Genomic DNA, 18,904 nt, shown 5'->3' on the forward strand with positions numbered 1-18,904 from the left:
AGGCCCACACCTTCCACCCTTTGCCTCTTCTCACGCTCTCCTCTGCCAACTAACAGAGGCCATATACACAAATTCTCATTTTCCAGCCACCAGATAAAACATCTACACAGTATCTTGAAGATTTAACCCCAGCTCCCACCTCCGATAACAAGCCCACACTTCTAGCGCTTCTCTGAATTAGAGACGTCTATTGTTTTTACTGACCTACAGCAATAGGCTTCAGGAGCTGGCTGCTCAAGCAAGGCTTGTTAATTACTGCAACTATGACCAACTATGTGTGCCTTTATTCCCCCTTTGAAGTCATAAATTCAAAGTGGTATACTTCGAGAAAATGATTTTTATTTAAAAAATTATGTCATAAAAAGTACTGGAATGCATTAGGCATTTAGAAACAAGTCTCCTGGTTTAGACTGTTTACTGGCTCAGTTCTAGATCTGTCCTAGTCAAGTCCTCCAGAAACCACTTATAAAATCGGGCCTCAGAGGAAGGGATTTTTACTGTACTGAAAAGAAGCCAGGTGAAGCCGAGCTCTGAAGCGCTCAGCTTCCAATTCCCGGAAGAAAGAGTCGTCGTCATTCTGGGTTATCATGTGCTGCAGTTGCTGAATTTCCTTCTCCATCTTTGATCTCAGCTCCCTCTTCACCTTATACAGTGTCTAAAAGATAAGGCGGGTCATCCTACTGGTCACAACACTGGTCTGAGCCCCTGTCAATTTTTATCCCCCCTCCTCAAGCTCCTGCCATTGTCATAATTGAGCAGTCGCTCTTACAGAGACTTAACAGGTAAAATTAAGACAGGATAAATCCTATTTATAGGATTAACCGGAAGATAAATGTTTTGGGTCGTAGATGTAATACAATTGTTTTCTAGTTCTTAAAAATGTAAATCAATGATTTCTACCCTGTTAATTATTACCTGGGCCTGGGATTTCTCTCTGGCTTTGAGTTCCTGGCGTTCTTGTGATATGGCTTCTGCCAGCAATGAAAACTATAGAGAGGAAAAAAACCCAAATGTTTATCTGTAGCCCAAATTTAATAATTCTGATATATAATGTTCACAGACTTAAAATCTTTATTTTAATAGAAATAGGGCAATATAGAGAATCTATGTACTGTGGTCAAGTACTAGCTTATCGTGAATAATCAGTCTAACCAGCAGAGTGACAGGTTGAGTTAATATGTGGAGGTTTTTTATTAAACAGAGTAAGCTGTTTTTTGACACAAGGTGGCCGGGATTAAACACATTAGAGTGTGAACCAGCAACAGTGAGCTCACCTGGTCTTTATAGTAGTTCTCCATTGAGTCCAGTTCATTCTGGTGCTGTATCTTTTGTTCGGCTCGCTTTTCTTTGGCATAGTTTCTTAGGTCTCGTAATCTTTGCTTTTGAATTTGTAAACCTTCTTCAAACAATTTCTTAAAAATCTGGTTAGAAAAATAAAGTTATGCTGAACTTTCATGGAGGAATAGAAACCTTTTGTACTGATTGTATTTCACAGTTTTAAGTAACAGCTTTATTGAGATATAATCCACATACCACAAAATTCACCCTTTTTTAAGAGGTGAAATTCAGTAGATTTTTGTATATTCAGAGTTGTGCAACCATCACTTCAGAAAGAAGCCCTATACCCAGTAGCAGCCACTCCCCCACCCCCTGCAACCACTAATATACTTTCTATGTCTATAAATTTGCCTATTCTGGATTATTTCATATAATCACAAAATATGTGGCCTTTTGTATCTGGCTTCTTTCACTTAGCATGTTTTCATGGTTCATCTATGTTGTAGCAGATATCAATACTTCATTCCTTTTTACTGCCACATAATACTACGATATGGGAATGTCACATTTTGTTTATCCATCAGCTGATGGGCCTTTGGGTTTTTTCCTCTTTTTGCATATTATAAATAAAGCTGCTAAAGGTAATCGTACATAGGCTGTGTGGCTATATACCTAGGAGTGAAATGAGGGAGTCACAGGGTAGGAAGCCATGTTAACCTTTTGACGAATTGCCAGACTGTGATCTAAAGTGGTTGCACCATTTTGCCAACCTTGCATGAGGGCTGTAAGTTCTCCATATCCTTGCCAACACCTGTCTTTTTATATTTTAGTGAGTGGTTTCCCCTTGTGGTTTTGATTTGTACTTCCTTAATGACCAGTGGTGTTCAGCATCCTTTCCTATATCCCCCCAATTTTTTTTTTTTTAATTTTTTATTTGACAAAGAGGCACAGCGAGAGAGGGAACACAAGCAGGGGGAGTGGGAGAGGGAGAAGCAGTCTTCCCGCTGAACAGGGAGCCCGATGTGGGGCTCGATCCCAGGACCCCGGGATCATGACCTGAGCCGAAGGCAGACGCTTAACGACTGAGCCACCCAGGCGCCCCTCCCCAGAATTCTTTACTGCTTTCAGAAAACAGTTCTTAAGCAGCCACATATATAGGGGAAGAACCCCAGCCAGAGAAGAAACAAATGGCGCATTTACACATGTGCACAACTGAGGGGGAGGTGGTTATCATCGAACTGGGCCGGAGGAAAACAAATTTTTCAAAGGATTTAGATATGCCCATTTTCCTTATAGCCATGCATTCATTAGTCAAGTTACTTAACCTCTCATGGCCTTAGTATCCTTTAGAAACGAGCATGGTAGTAGTAGCCCAGTTAACTGTAATTACCTTAATGTTTTACTCTAGAGATGTAATTTACTGCCAGTTTGGAATCCCAAAATATTAAGCATTTCAGCTTGATTAGGATGAGACAACAAATACCGTGGAGAAATACTTCACAACGCATCTGTCCTACACTCCTTTCCCGTTTTTATGTGGAATCCAGGTCATCTAGTCACACTTTAAATCCCTGCCCCTTCTAAACACACTCCCAAACCCCCTGAAACAATTGTACTGGAAAACACATGCAGGAGGTCAGAGGGAATGAGGGCACTGGAGGATGTACCACACAGGTAATAAAATGAGGCACGGACAAGTTGAAACTCTCAGAGCCGGCACTTGAGGACTTGCATTTGGGTTTTGGATTCAAATAGGGATAGGAGTCACAAAGAAGGTAGTCCTGAAAGCTAACAGATAATATTCACCCGTTTGACAGGGTTGGATAAAAAGCTACACTTACGGGGCACCTGGATGGCTGTTGGTTGAGCGTCCAACTCCTGATTTCGGCTCAGGTCATGATCTCAGGGTCGTGAGATGGAGCCCCATGTCAGGCTCCGAGCTCAGTGAGGAGTCTGCTTGAGATTCTCCCTCTGCCCCTCCCCACCGCTCACTCCCTCACCCTCTCTAAAATAAATCAATCTTAAAAAAAACCAAAACCAAAACCTGTATTTACCATTTCTTCCCGGGTCCTCATTCTCATCATTTTTGCACGCAACTGAACTCTGTAATCATCATAGTATTTTCGGGCACGGACAATCTGTTGCCGATTTTCTGTTATCTTTGACTGTGTCAACTTCTGCCTATGAATGCGGTCCTTGAAGTCTTGCTGGGAAAGGGAAAAAGAAGTAAGGACAAGAGGAAGACAGACTCTGGCATTCTGAGCTGCTCCACTCCCCATCACGAGGTCTTCAAGGAGTAAGCCAGGCATGCAGGGCCAGGGCCTGGGCATAGACTCTGAAAAACTGTCAGCCCCCAGAAGCCTTCCAGCCTTTGGTAGGTTCATCACCAGTCTGAAAGGCTGCCCCAACGAGCCCCGACTGCTGCAGCTGGTCTTGGTGGAACTGAAGATCTCCTTTCCCCATGTCCCCTAGGGGGTTGCCCAAGCCACACCCAGATGCTTAAAAGGAGTAGAAAAAAGGCATTCTGACTTTCAAGCAAAGCTTGAGTTACACCAAGAGTATTTATGTCAAAACTAAGGAAATTAGACCGTATCTTACAAAGCAGTGAGGATGAAATGAGGTCATGTACATAATGCCCTCAACAAGGTGTCCAGACTGATACTAGTTTTCTTTTCCCCCAAAGTACCACACGTAGATTTTCAGCTGGCTTCCCCTTCTTTCTCTTAAATTGTTTAGGAATATACTTCTCACTGCTTATCTCAACCAGGAGTTTTAAAATCCCTTCTTCCGACATACTGTCTTTGACCTCTGTCCTCTCCATTATACTCAACAGAAGTTGTGCTATGTACAATTCTCAACCCAAATTAGAAGGGAGGGAGGGTGGTAAACTAGCTCAGTTCTCCACTTAAGACCTTAGATCAGAGAGGACAAAAAGCAGTAGCTTACAACCACCTGGTACCTCAAAGTTGCTGTGGAGGTAGAAACAGACCTGAATTAAAATCTCAACCTTGCCCCTTGCTGAGTACAGTTGGGACCAAGCATAAATTAGCATCTCAGAGAAAACCTCTCCATTATGTTACTATAAAGACCAAATGAAACTGTATATATGAAGTACTCAGCACCTTTGCCCCTCATCAGTTTTGGTTACAGCCTTAGATGCTTCCATAGACAAGTGTTAAAGGTAGAAGTCTGTGGGCCTATTACCCAGTTGTATAAATATAATTAATATAACTTACAAACTCATAATTATAAGACTCAATTTGCTCTTAACATACCAGTCTCTTGCTATGTTCATATTCTTTCTTGACAAGTGCAGTAAGGAGGTCATGCCTTTTTAAGGCTTCTTCTATCTTTAAGAGGGATAGAAAGGAAGGAGGTTAATAATGCTATTCACTAAATTCTGAAGGATAAGCTCTTCCCTTTTCTGCTTTATATTTCTAAGCTTGTAATTGACAGTTAACTTACTTCATCCTGGAGTTTCTTCTTTGATTGATTTTCTCTATATGCATCTTTTTTGAGCTGTTCAACCTGTGTAATTTGCTGTTTCCACATTTTGCTTAGTGTTTGGCCAGAAACATAGAGAAATGGAAACTGCTCCAGCATGAGGGGCAGGAGACTGTGTTCATTTACTTTCACTGCAAGGTAAAACAAAACCACCATAAAATCCCTCAATCTGAGAGATTTGCTGATAGCTTTTAATAAGAACTCTCATTCTACCTTCCCTGGTGGAGCAAAGCTTATCTAAGTGATGCAGTTCTGATCCTAGTACACCAACTACCAGGAAGGATAAGAATAAGCTCAACAGTTCTGACTGATGCAGAAGTCCATCCTAACTGCTCAGCTGACTCAGGGACTGAGGCGGACGCTGTGCGTGTGGTCAAACACTTCTCGGCTCTACTGAGAGGCAAAGTCTCTGTCTGATGGGATGTCGTTAGAAGGCCAGCAGTGTTTGAAATGGAACCCGGGCATTTCACATGACCTTGTTTTCCTTGTAACAGGACTCTAACACTCACTGGCACCAACTGTCAATATAACAGGAGCTGGACGGGACATCTGCTTGCTTTGGAGTATCCCGCGGGTTCTATCAACTTCCCAGAAACAAAGAAAAGGCAACCGGTGTGCGTGAGCAGGGTGAGGCTACAGCTGGAGAGGCAGGCAGGACTGCCCATCGCTGCCGCCGCTACCAATATGTAGGCCTCCCGAAGGTATTAAGAGTTTTGAATAAATGCCTTATTTATGAGTTTTCTCTCTCTTTATAGAAATCTAGCATCTGGCAGTGATAAAAGAGAAACTTTCTCCAGCTAACTGGTGGATGTTAAGTTTTCAGTGCTGTGTCCGTGGAATGTAGCACATACTTTCAAAGGATGCCAGTTTTCCATAAAGTACAATTTTGTGGTTCTTACTTGGAACTGCTTTATTTGGCTTTGGCAAGCCACCTCTTGGACTTGGAGTTGTGGTTTTTCTAGAGTAAGTCTTCCAGGGCTGACTACGTTTTGGAGTTCCTTTATGAACAGCTTCTCTGTATATTTTTTCCTTAGAAGCAGACATAAAACAGAATAGAAATAAAAGTCCAATAACGCTCTCATATATTATCTTAAATATTACACATTGACAAAAATAGCTAACTAATCCCCTACCAAACACCTTACTTCCAATTTCTACAATCTGCTTAGTGTTTATCTAAGTTAAAAGCATCTTTTGGCTTCTGGCACCCCTTGGAATCTGAAGAAGCACTGAATCTTTTTTGAGTTTCAGAGTCACCATAGTCCCACACCCTAAACACAACCACTAATAATGTTTTGATGTACTAGCTTCTTTGACAACTTTTTCCATGTAGATTAAAAAAGTTCTTAAATAGGGCGCCTGGGTGGCTCAGTTGATTAAGCGACTGCCTTCGGCTCAGGTCATGATCCTGGAGTCCCAGGATCGAGTCCCACATTGGGCTCCCTGCTGTCAGCAGGGAGTCTGCTTCTCCCTCTGACCCTCCCCCCTCATGCTCTATCATTCTCTCTCTCAAATAAATAAATAAAATCTTTAAAAAATAAAATAAAATAAAAAGTTCTTAAATAATGTTTATTGTAGCCATACTGTATTTTATATCCTGTTTTGTTCATGAACATTCCAGCACAAGCATTTTTCCTGTTTTCACTTAGTTTCTGTAACCATCCTTTTGAAAAGGCAATGGACATGTCTGCTTCGGGATTCTTCCACCCAGGCACAGAACAAGGGGGATCTCCTCACTCCCCTTTAACCTGTCAGCCTCAACTATCTTTTAAACCCCTGGTGAACAGAACCCCGTAACTGATGGAAGTTTTGGACAGGAAGGAAAAGTGCTGGTATCCTTTGTCACCAATTGTCTGCCTTCAGCTTGGGTCATGATCCCAGGATCTAGTCCCACATGGGGCTCCTTGCTTGGTGGGGAGTCTGCTTCTCCCTCTCCCTCTGCCACTCTCCCCTGCTTGTGCTTGCGCTCTCTCTCTCTGACAAATAATCTTTAAAAAAGTTTCTTTTTTTAAATAAAAAAAAGATCATCTCTGTATTTTCCACTGATCTGATCAAGTTGCATTTATTACAGTAGAGACTTTTACCCACTGTTTCCTCCTCATTTATTCCTAGAGATCCAATATTCTCTTGAACTTTATTTCTTCTTAGTTCCCTTTCAAATGCTTCAGTTATTGCCTAGAGCAGAAAAAGCCATATGACATTACAGTTACTTAAAAACATACAAAATGAAAATGTAGGGAAAAAAATTAACCTAAGATTCTGCCATTCCATTTTTTTTTTTAAGTTCCTTTCAGGCCCCCGCTATCCTAAATATACATTATTTAACAGACATGTAATTGGGACATAAAATTTTATGTCCCCCCCAAAATGCATTTTTTTGTTCTCTGGTTTTGTAATTATTTTGACAGTCCCTTGAGTAGAAGTTACATGTTATTATAAGACATCTGAATTAATTTCAGTTTTTCACAATCATAAAATATACTATAGCAAACAATGTACGTGTTCTAAATTTATGCTGCATTTCAAAATCCCTATTCCACAGCAGAAAGCCTTCCTTGGTAATCGTATTTCTCCGTGTTGAATCTTAACCACTTCCTCTCATTCCTGTCTTGGGCACTTTAATCCTACCTGTAACTCAACTAGTCTATCACTTTTAATCCACCTCCAATTCTCATCCTTTCTGAAACACTCTCTGAAAATATCAACCCACACTGATCTACTCTTTTTGAATCCACTGGAGTACTGGGTTCTATCTGACAAGGTTAGTTTTCTTAGAGTATCACAAGTCTAAGTTTTATGTTCCATAAAGGTGGGGGGGACAAAAAGCTGTGTCACATAATCTCCTACCATCCACTCAGTTCAAGAATATTAAATGCATTTTAAGCCTTTAATCAACAGTACGTTCACTGTAGTATTTGGTTGAGGGTAAACGGTATTGCCTGCTACCCAATCATAGTCAAAGATGGGATGTACCTTTGCTTGGAATTGCCGAATATCTGTTTCTTTTGGCTTTCGCTGCCTTTTTCTCTCCTTATGGAACTGTGTATTTTTGTTAAGTGGAGATGGAGAGAGCGAGTGAGATCTGCAGGGCGGCCTTCTACGCGTGGAAAGTCCTACAATAGGACATGTACCATTAGTTCCTGTACAGCCAGAAATGTTAAGTTGGAAATCAAATAGTTGATTTTTACCAAGTCCAAAAAGAATGTGAACGCGCTAAACGTACTCTCTCCTATAACTAATTTGTTTTTTTTAAATTTTATTTGAGAGAGAGAGCACACGCCCAAGTGGGGAGAGGGGCAGAGGAGCAGGGAGTCAGACGCGGGGCTCAATCCCAGGACCCTGGGATCATGACCTGAGCCGAAGGTAGACAATCGACTGAGCCACCCAGGCGCCCGTAACTAATTTGTATTTATTTGTATGTTTAGTCAGACCAATACACAAATGTATACAGTCCCAAAAAAGTACTTAGGTTCTATATTCAACTTTGGATTGAAAATGGAGCAACATGTGGAATTAAGTGGAAGGAAGTGGTGGTGGAGAAAGAAAATGTTAAACTATCCAAGCTGTATGTCTGCTATCCTTTTATACCTACCTAGGTCCTGAGGAGGTAGGATATAAGTATGTATACATCTTACCCTTATAAAGCAGCATGCTTAGAAGAAAAAGTTAACGTAATTTAGCATTTTCTAAGTAGTCCCAATTTTTCCTTATGTAGTTAAGTTAGCCCTAATTCCACACTGCCTAAGAGATCTAACAAGTCACTTCATAAATGTTTTTATGTTCCACTGTTTTTAGTTGTACTTGGGCATCTGCTAGCTGTGTAGAGGTGGACTCCATGCCTTTTTCAGAAAAGTGAGTAGTTCTAAGGTTAAGGAAATTAGTTTGATATCTTTATAACCTTCTCAGAGAATTCAAATTTCCCTAAGCTTTTATTTTTCTCACTCTCTTAATTCAAATCTTTCAAATGTAAGATATTAAGGGGGTGCCTGGCTGGCTCAGTCAGTGGAGCATGCAACTCTTGTTATCTCAGTGTCATGAGTTTGAGCCCCATGTTGGGCACCAAGATACTTAATTAAAAAAGAAAAAAGACTGGGGCGTCTGGGTGGTTCAGTCAGTTGGACATCCGACTCTTGGTTTTGGCTCAGGTCAGGATCTCAGGGTCCTAAGATCGGCTGGTGTCGTGCTCCATGCTCAGTGGGGAGTCTGCTTGAGATTCTCTCTCTCCTCTCCCTCTGCCCCTCCCCTCGCTTGCTTGTTCTCCAAAATAAATATATAAATCTTAAAAAAAAAAAAAAGATATTAAGAAAAACTGACTTGCAGGGGCGCCTGGGTGGCTCAGTCATTAGGCGTCTGTCTGCCTTCAGCTCAGGTCATGATCCCAGAGTCCTGGGATCGAGCCCCGCATCGGGCTCCCTGCTCTGCGGGAAGCCTGCTTCTCCCTCTGCCTCTGCTTGTGTTCCCTCTCTCGCGGTGTCTCTATCAAATAAAATCTTTAAAAACAAAACAAAACAAAAAAACTGACTTGCACAACTGATTTTAAATGATGTTTTTATGACATCTTATGTCCATAATGTATTCTTTTCATTAAAGATCCAATGAAAATAACATTTTAACTTACAGTGAGTTTTCAAAATGGGATATGATGTGTATGTGTATAGAAGGGAAACATGTAGGTTACTAGGTGAGGCTTACCTAGCAATTACTTGGGAAAGTTTAAGGGATGAAAGATGAAACAAGAGAAAAAAAAGATTTTTGGAGTAAAAAGCTGTTCTACTAGATGTAGAGCCTATGGAAACTTTTTTTTTTTTTTTTAAAGTAAACTCTACTCCCTACATGGGGCTCAAACTCACAACCTACAACCCTGAGATGAAGAGTCCCATGGTCTATGCCTAAGCCAGCCAGGTGGCCGAAGATTCTAGAGAAGTTTCTGCACATGTTACAGGTTGTACATTGTTTCTACTTTTCATAACTACACTTTTGCAATCTGTATGTCCTGCAATAGAGGAAATGGTGATATATATATTCATACAAATGGAGTATTATTCTATGACCTTAATAAAAATGAATGCTGGATCTGTAATCAACAAAGATTTCCAAAACAACATTAACAGAAAAAAGTTGCAGAATAATACAGTATCTTAGTTTAAAAACATAAAATAATAGCATTTATAAGTAAATATGAGCTGTTACCAGTATAAAAACAAGAATGAGAAGGTTCCAGTTTAAGATGGCAATATAGAGGCTCCTGAATGCACATCCTCCCATGGATGCACTGAATCTACGGCTACATATGGAATAATTCCCTCAGAAGGGAATCCAGAAACTAGCTGAATGACTCCTACACCTAGGTGAATGAGAAAAAACCCTACATTGAAATGGGCCTTGGCACACCCTCTATCTATTGGGAGCCATTAAGAACCCAGAAGGCAGTTTGGACAATCACAAGGGTTTGAGACACCCAAGAGATAGGGACAGGCACTACTCCTTCAAAACTGGGAGAGGTGGCTGTTTTACTTAGTGCACAGAGACCAACAGAGACAGGAAAATGAAGAAAAAGGATATGTTTGTTTTTTTTTTTTTTAAGATTTTTTATTTATTTACTTGACAGAGACACAGCAAGAGTGGGAACACAAGCAGGGGGAGTGGGAGAGGGAGAAGCAGACTCCCCGCCGAGCAGGGAGCCCGATGCAGGGCTCAAACCCAGGACCCTGGGATCACGACCTGAGCCGAAGGCAGACGCTTAACGACTGAGCCACCCAGGCACCCCGAAAAAGAATATGTTCTTAACAAAAGAATGAGATAAATTCAAACAGACCTTAATGAAACAGAGATAAGGACTTTGAGGAAGACTTAAAAATGGTGGTCATAAAGATGCTCCCCAAGGTCAGGAGAACAATGCACAAAGTGAGAATCTCAACAAAAAGAAAATACAAGAAAGTACCAAACAGAAGTCACATAATTAAGAAATATAATAACTAAATTGAAAAATTCAATACAGGGGATCAACAGCAGACTAGATAAAGCAGAAAAAAGGATTAACAAACTCAAAGAACTGTGGAACTTACCCAAACAGAGGAGCAAAAAGAAAAATGAATAAAAAAGAACGAAGATAGCTTAAGGGATTTGTGGGACACCAGCAAGTGGACCAATATTCACACTATAGGGGTCCCAGTAGGAGAAGAGAGAGAAAAAGGCCAGAAAGCCAATTCAAAGAAATAATGGCTGGAAACTCCCCTAACCTGGGTAAAGGAAACAGACATCCAGATCCAGGAAGCCCAGAAACTTTCAAATAAGATGAATCCAAAGACCCCACGCTAACATACATTATACATAAATTGTCAAATTTGAGAGAATCTTTAAAGCAACAAGAGAAAAACAACTTGTTATGTACAAGGGAACCCCCCTACCACTATCCTTCGATTTTTCAGGTGAACCTTTTCAGGCCCGAAGGGAATAGCACAATATATTCAAAGTGCTGAAAGAGAAAAACTGCCAAGAAAAACTATTTTACTCAGCAAAACTGTCCTTTGGAACTGGAGAAATAGTTTTCCACACGAGCAAAAGCAGTTCATTAACACTAGAACAGCTTTACAAGAAATTTTTAAGATGCTTCTTTAAATAAAACGTTGCAGTTTAGTAATAGGAAAGCATATAAAAGTACAAATCTCACTGGTAAAGGTAAATATATAGTTAAATTCAGAAAAGTCTAATGTTGTAACTGGTGTGTATGTGCATGAGCAGAGGGAAGGGCAGAGGGAGAGAAGCAGACTCTGCTGAGTGTGAAGCCCAATGACAGGCTTGATCTCACGACCTGAGCCAAAACCAAGAGTTGGACACTTAACTGAGCCACCAAAGCTCCCCTGAATTCAACTGTATAGTGAAAGGATCACACACCATAATGAAGTGGAATGTATTCCAATGCAAAGATGGCTCAACATCCACAAATCATTATGACTCGCCACATTAACAAAATGAAAGATAAAAATATCATCTCAACAGATGCAGAGAAAGCATTTAACAAAATTCAACATCTATTCAGGATAAAAACTCTCAACAAACTGGGTATAAAGGGAATATACCTTAACATAATAAAGGCCATATTTGATAAGCCCACAGCTAACATTATGCTTAATGGTGAAAAGCTGAAAGGGTTTCTTCTAATTTCAGGAACATGACAAGAATGCCTACTCTTACTACTTTTATCCAACATAGTAGTGGACGTCCTAGCCAGAACAATTAGATAAAAAGAAATGAAAGGCATTCAGGGGTGCCTGGCAGGCTCAGTTGTGCAGCATGTGACTCTTGATCTCAGGGTTGTGAGTTTGAGCCCCACGTTGGGTGTAGAGATTACTTAAAAATAAAATCTTTTAAAAAAAAGGCATTGAAATTGAAAAGGAAAAAATAAAACTTTGTATTTGCAGATAACATCATAGTAGTTATAGAAAACTGTAGAGACCCCACCAAAAACTGTTAGAATAAACGAATTCAGTAAAGTCGCAGGATATAAAATCAATATACAAAAATCAGTTGCTTTTTATATGCTAAGAACTAGATGTTAAGAGAAATTAAGAAAACAATCCCATTTACAATTGCTTTAAAAAGATACTCAGCCATAAAAAAGAATGAAATCTTGTGATTTGCAACAACATGGATTGCGCAGAGTAGAATGCTAAGTTAAATAAATCAGAGAAAGATAAATACCATATGATTTCACCCATCTGTGGAATTTATAAACAAAGAAAAAAGACAAAAACACAGACTCTTAAATACAGAGACCTGGTGGTTGCCAGAGGGGAGGTGGGTGGAGGATCGGTCAAACAGATAAAGGAGATTAAGAGTACGCTTATCTTGATAAGCACTGAGAAATGTATAGCATTACTAATTATTGAATCATTATATTGTACACCTTAAAGTAATTAACACTATATGTTAACTATACTTGAATGATAATTTAAAAAAGAATAAAATACCTACAAATAAATTTAACCAAGGAAATAAAAGACCTATATACTGAAAGCTGTAAGACACTGATGAAAGACGACACAAATGAATGAGAAGATACTCCATGCTCAAGAATTTAAAGAATACTGTTAAAATGCCCATACTACTCAAATTCATCTAGACTCAATGTAATCCCTATCAAAATTCCAATGGTATTTTCACAGAAATAATCACAAAATTTGTATGGGACCACAAAACACCCCAAATAGCCAAAGCGATCCTGAAAAAGAACAAAGCTGCAGGCATCACACTTTCCGATTTCAATCCATATTACAAAGCTATAGTGTCAAAACAATATGGTACTGGCATAAAAGACACACAGATCAACGGAACAGAATACAGAGCCCAGAAATAAACCCACACATACATGGTCAATTAATTTACAACAAGTGAGCCAAGAATATACAATGGGGCAAAGAGAGTCTAATAAATGGTGCTGGGAAAACTGGACAGCCACATGCAAAAGAATGAAACTATAACTTATCTTACACCACATGCAAAAATCAAAACGAATTAAAGATTTGAATGTAAGACCTGAAACCACAAACTTCTAGAAGAAAACAGTGGGTAAGCTCCAAGACATTGGTCTTGGCAATGACTTTTTTGGATTTGATACCAAAAGCAAAGACAACAAAAGTAAAAATCAACAAATGGGACTCTATCAAGCTTCTGCACTGCAAAGGAAACTATCAACAAAATGAAAAGGCAACCCACCGAACAGGAGAAGATATCTGCAAATCAGGTATCTGATACAGAGTTAATATCCAAAATATATAAAGAACTCATACAACTCAATACCAAAAACCCCCCCCCCAAAAACTATCCAATTAAAAAATGGGCAGAGAAACTGATAGTTTTCCAAAGATGACCTACAAAGGGCCAAAAGGTATACGAAAAGGGGCTCAACATCACTAAATGTCATGGAAATGCAAATCAAAATCACAATGAGATGTCATCTTACAGGTTAAGAATAATGGCAATTATCAAAAAGACAAAAGATATCAAGTGTTGGAGAGAATGGAGAGAAAGGGGAACCCTTGTGCACTGTTAGGTGCAGCCACTATGTAATACAGTATAGAGATTACTCAAAATATTAAAAATACCAAATGACCCAGTGATACTACTTCTGGGAACCCAGCAGTGAAAAGAAATCACTACCTCAAAAAGATACATGCACCCCCATGTTCACTGCAGCATTATTTACAATAGCCAATATACGGAAACAACCTAAGTGCCCACTTACAGATAAGTGGATAAAGAAAAAAAATACATAAAAGAATTATTATTCAGCCATAGAAAAAAAGGAAATCCTGCCATCTGTGATAACATGGATGGGCCTTGAAGGCATTATGCTAAGTGAAATAAGTCAGAGAAAGATAAATAATGTATGACCTCATATATATGTGGGATCTAAAAAAACCAAAGTCATAGATACAGAGAATAGATTGGTGGTTGCCAGAAGTGTGAAGGTGGTCAAAAGGTACAAACTTCCAATTATAAGATAAATAAGTTCTGGGGATATAATGTCCAGCATGGTGGCTATAGTTAACAATACTATATTGCATATTTGAAAGGTGCAAAAAATCCCATCTTAAAAGTTTTAAGAAAAAATTTGTAACTATGTGAAGTGATAAATGTTAACTAAACTTACTGTGGTAACCATTTATATCAGTATCAATATATAAATAAATCATACTGTACACCTTCAGTGAATACAATGTTATATGTCAATTGAATCTCAATAAAATAAAAAATATCAATAAAAAATAAAAACAGGGATAAGAAGATACAAACTTTGAGAGCGTTGTTTCTTTGAAGGAAGGGGAAAATGGACTGTGGGGAGTACAGAGGGGATTTCAACTCTTATTTTTAATTGCAAAAGGTAAAAAGCATATATAATTATTAGCACACCTGCTTTTAGATGGTGAAGATGTATTATTATTTTTGCTCCTTTTATAGATTTCTGAAATATTTAAAATGAGAAAGCCAGTCATACACAAATGGAAGTCCCTAAATGGATCCCTGGGACATCCTTATCCTGGCTTCTCTGGGATAAGTACCTGGCCTTCGATTCTTCGGCCCATACTCCATGATGCTGTCACTGTGCTGAGATAGTGTTTCATCCTTCCTACTCTCCATCTCTTCGTTTCCAATATCGTCTTCTTCATAGTCAGTCTTTTCTTTAATTCGATCACCCAGGGCACTTTTTAACATCTACTGAGAAAATACTTTTCAACACTTTTATTGATTTCAGCAGAATGCAAGTTGGAAAAAGTAGACAGAATCCTTAAAAAGCTTCTCATAATTAGGCATGAATAATTTTCAGATGCTTATGCATATTTAGTTTCTGAAGGGTGTATATCAGTGCTATGGACTATTCAGTTTCAATAAACTTTAGAGTAAATCACATAAGGATTTAATACATGTATTCAATGATACCCCCAAACTGTAATACTGGATTTTATGAGAATCAAGAGATCTAATTTTATACCAAATCTGTCTTAGGTGTATCTAAAAGATTTTAATGTAATCACTTAAAATGATTAGTTTTCATCAGAATTCAATAAAAATCAGGATAAATCCATACCAAATTTGGTTATATCATGAAAGGCTACGTAAGAGATGACTTCTCATCCTGTGTCCTACCTGCCTGATTTATGGAACATTTTCACAATAACTAAGACACAACTAATTTTAGTACCTTAGCTTAGCTTTCATCTTCAATTAGAAGATCACTTAAATACTCACCAACTATGGCAATCTCAATATAGATAAAAAAAACAAGACTTACCCAATCTAGTTCAGAGAGCCGTTGAGAGAGTTTCTTGGAAACTGAATGTAATTCTTGTTCTGTTAACCTCTTTCTTGGCCTCTGGGAGACGGCTGAATCCCAGGATGAGACTGCAGGTCTGCTTTCATATCTGTAATAAAATGACCATGTGACATTTAAGTAGCCAAGTGTGTGGTAATGCATGCTTTAACAAGTATTTCATACTGGTCTTCACAGCTAAATCTGGAGAGTATACCCCTTTCTTCAAATCCCTTTGCAAAAAGACTGAAAACAGACTGCAATAAATGTTACCTTTTTCCTTTGGGAAACTTCCTTGTCCTAGGGCCTTGGATCTGAGCTGAACACACTTCCTGTTTGCTATCTTTAGGCAACTCAGAAGTTAAGGGAACTTTATTATCTGATTCCTATTAAAAACAAGAGAGTTGATTTGAAAAAGCTACAAAAGATGGCACATTTTGGGTGGGAGGATAAGGGAGGACCTGTGGCACAAAGCTCAGTCCCTTTATTCTCCATGTTTTACTTTTTTTTTTTTTTTTTAAGTTTTTTCATTTATTTAAGCAATCTCTACACCCAACATTTGAGCCTGATGCAGGGCTCAAACTTAAGACCCTGAGATCAAGAGTTGCATGCTCTTCCAACTGAGCCAGCCAGGCACCGCTGTTTTACTTTTTAAAAAACACATTTGTCAGGGCGCCTGGGTGGCTCAGTTGGGTAAGCGTCTGACTGACTGTTGATTTCAGCTCAGATCATAATCTCAGGGTCATGAGATTGAGCCCCGCTTCAGGCTCCACGCTGGGAGTGGAGCCTGCTTAAGATGCTCTCTCTTCCTCTTCCTTTGCCCCTCCCCCTCCACACCCTGCTCATGCTCGCTCGCTCTCTCTCAAAAAAAATAAAATTGTCAAAATACTCTCTTGATCCTCAATACCAAAGCAATGGAAGAGCAATGTCTATAAACTAGTACTCAGATAAAAACTGTGGGTCAGGATGCCATTCAAATATAAAGGCAGGTGAGATGTTCTCAAATATGAAAATTTAGGGGTTATGGCTACACCTGGACAATGAAAAGATGATCAAATCACAAGTGGTATTAAAATCATTCTCTTTAGTATTAAAGAAGTCAACAGAAACTGTCCAAAACCGTAATAAAATCTTCTAAAATATGAATATAAACTCAACGTTTTTAACTATTTTTTAAAGATTTATTTTAGAGAGAGAGAGAGAGAGCAGGCGCAAGTGCGGGGGGGGGGGGTGGGACACAAGGAGAGGGAGAGAAATCCCCAGACTCCCCGCTGAGTGCCGAGCCCAGTGTGGGGCTTGATCCCAGGACCCCAAGATGATGACCTGAACTGAAGGCAGACTGAGCCACCAAGGCACCTCATTTAATAATTTATTTCTTAATCTCAGAGGAAATCTTATGAAAAAACAAAAATATTTGATGTTTAAGAATCCCTTCAATTTCACCTATCTTTTTCTTCTACCAAAGTAAAATTAAACACTTCTTAGTAAATAACTATAATACAAATTTTTAAAAACTTTTTATTGAAGTTTAAGTGTCCTGCTCAAGAATTATTTCAAAATGAGTATTCTCACTTACATGCCACTCAGGTTAGGAAATAGAGTAGTACCAGCAACTCAGAAGCTCTTCTACCATCCTCCCCTAAAACTCCCCCATATGTAACCAGTATCCTATGATCCCTTTTATATATCTATCCACCCTCCTATGTGAACAGATGCACAGAATGTTTAGAAGAATGATGGCCACCTAATGCTAATGATGCTTATTTCATCTTTGCACTTTTTGTGCACTGTCTGAATTTTTAATAATGAGAATGTATCATTGTTTACAAATTCACCTTTTGCATATCCCTAGCTGTTCATTTCTAGGAGGATAGGGACAGGATAACTTTATAAAAAGGGAATTTTCAAAGAGTGGAAGCAAACAGACCATGGTATTAATAGCAGTTCACACTGTATAATAGGAATATGAATGAAAGACTATTCCTCATATTTTTTTTTTAAAGATTTTATTTGTTTGACAGAGAGAGACAGAGCGAGAGAGGGAACACAAGCAGGGAGAGTGGGAGAGGGAGAAGCAGGCTTCCTGCCGAGCAGGGAGCCTGATGTGGGGCTCGATCCCAGGACCCCGGGATCATGACCTGAGCCAAAGGCAGACGCTTAACGACTGAGCCACCCAGGCGCCCCATACTTTTTTTTTTAAAGATTTTTATTTGTCAGAGTGAGAGTCAGAGTGCGTGCATGTGCACAAGCAGGGGGAGCGGTAGGCAGAGGGAGAAGCAGGCTCCCCACTGAGCAAGAAGCCTGACACAGGACTCGATCCCAGGACCCTAGGAACATGACCTGAGCCAAAGGCAGACACTTAACTGACCCAAGCATCACCCCCCCCCCCTTTTTTTTAAAGATTTTATTTATTTATTTGAGAGAGAAAGAGAGAGTGCTTGCACAAGCAGGGGGAGAGGCAGAGGGAGAGAGAAAGGGAGGAGCAGACTCTCCATTGAGCAGGGAGCCAACGTGGGGGCTCGATCCCAGGACCCTGAGATCATGACTTGAGCCAAAGGCAGACACTTAACCAACTGAGTCACCCAGGTGCCCCTATACTTTCTTATAAAAGTTTAACTAATTTAACTAGGGACATAGAATATGGGCTCTGAAACTAGAATACTGAGTTCAAATCCTGACTCTACAGTTGCTCTGTGACCTGAGACTAGATATTTAATCTCTTCATATCAGCTTCCCCATGGGAAATAAAAATCATACCTACCCCACAGCTGTTATGAGGAGTAAATTATTCAATACCTGTAAAATACCTATAACTGTGCATGACACAAAATAAACACAATGCATGTTAGCTCTTAATATTTTCCTTTTTATACATTCATCCCTACTGTCTTAGAGTAAGAACATGTAGGTATATGCAGAGGTAAAATTTCAGAAGTACAGTGCTCTAATTAGTGGAGTATCCTTTACTACTATTCTAGCAGAGACCTCTTTAAATCTATAGCCTTCTACCTAATTGTAAGCAAGCTTTTCCACTTACCACAGAAAATGCTGTGCGCTCTCCAGTAGAATTCATGGCAGGGGAGATGTGACTTGAACGCAAGTATTCTTTTCCTATGGGACAGGGTGCTCGAGGCTCTGAAGGGTGGTAGGGTGGATGTAAAGGAATAGCTGATTGAATAGGCTCCCCTAGCTTCCTAGCACTTGGAATCACATCCACAGAAGGAATTTCCACTAGTTGGCAAAAATAATGTGGACATGTTAACATGAAACTCTAAGAAATACATCATTTAATATATACACATACCTATAGAT

General features: G+C 39.4%; 1 protein-coding gene across 3 annotated transcripts in view; it reads right to left on the minus strand.

Moving 5' to 3' along the window:
- The window catches only part of CEP95 (centrosomal protein 95), a 45,317-nt gene that overhangs the window by 7,622 nt on the left and 18,791 nt on the right, over positions 1 to 18,904 (minus strand). For 2 of the 3 annotated variants that reach the window (XM_035026250.1, XM_035026252.1), the window contains 13 exons: positions 18,630 to 18,823; positions 15,866 to 15,978; positions 15,575 to 15,704; positions 14,844 to 14,997; positions 7,756 to 7,895; positions 6,871 to 6,957; positions 5,682 to 5,811; positions 4,744 to 4,913; positions 4,554 to 4,628; positions 3,333 to 3,485; positions 1,275 to 1,421; positions 916 to 987; positions 320 to 655 (listed from right to left, as the gene is read on the minus strand). In XM_035026250.1, the coding sequence (XP_034882141.1) occupies positions 479 to 655; positions 916 to 987; positions 1,275 to 1,421; positions 3,333 to 3,485; positions 4,554 to 4,628; positions 4,744 to 4,913; positions 5,682 to 5,811; positions 6,871 to 6,957; positions 7,756 to 7,895; positions 14,844 to 14,997; positions 15,575 to 15,704; positions 15,866 to 15,978; positions 18,630 to 18,823 (1,742 nt within the window). In that variant the 3' untranslated portion in view covers positions 320 to 478. Of the gene's footprint in view, positions 1 to 319; positions 656 to 915; positions 988 to 1,274; positions 1,422 to 3,332; positions 3,486 to 4,553; positions 4,629 to 4,743; positions 4,914 to 5,681; positions 5,812 to 6,870; positions 6,958 to 7,755; positions 7,896 to 14,843; positions 14,998 to 15,574; positions 15,705 to 15,865; positions 15,979 to 18,629; positions 18,824 to 18,904 lie in introns of those variants that run through there. The other variant, XM_035026251.1, reaches the window with a different exon arrangement.

Source organism: Mirounga leonina, unplaced genomic scaffold (assembly GCF_011800145.1).
Source record: "Mirounga leonina isolate KUSES-001 unplaced genomic scaffold, KU_Mleo_1.0 Mir_197, whole genome shotgun sequence".
Taxonomy (NCBI): Eukaryota; Metazoa; Chordata; class Mammalia; order Carnivora; family Phocidae; genus Mirounga; species Mirounga leonina.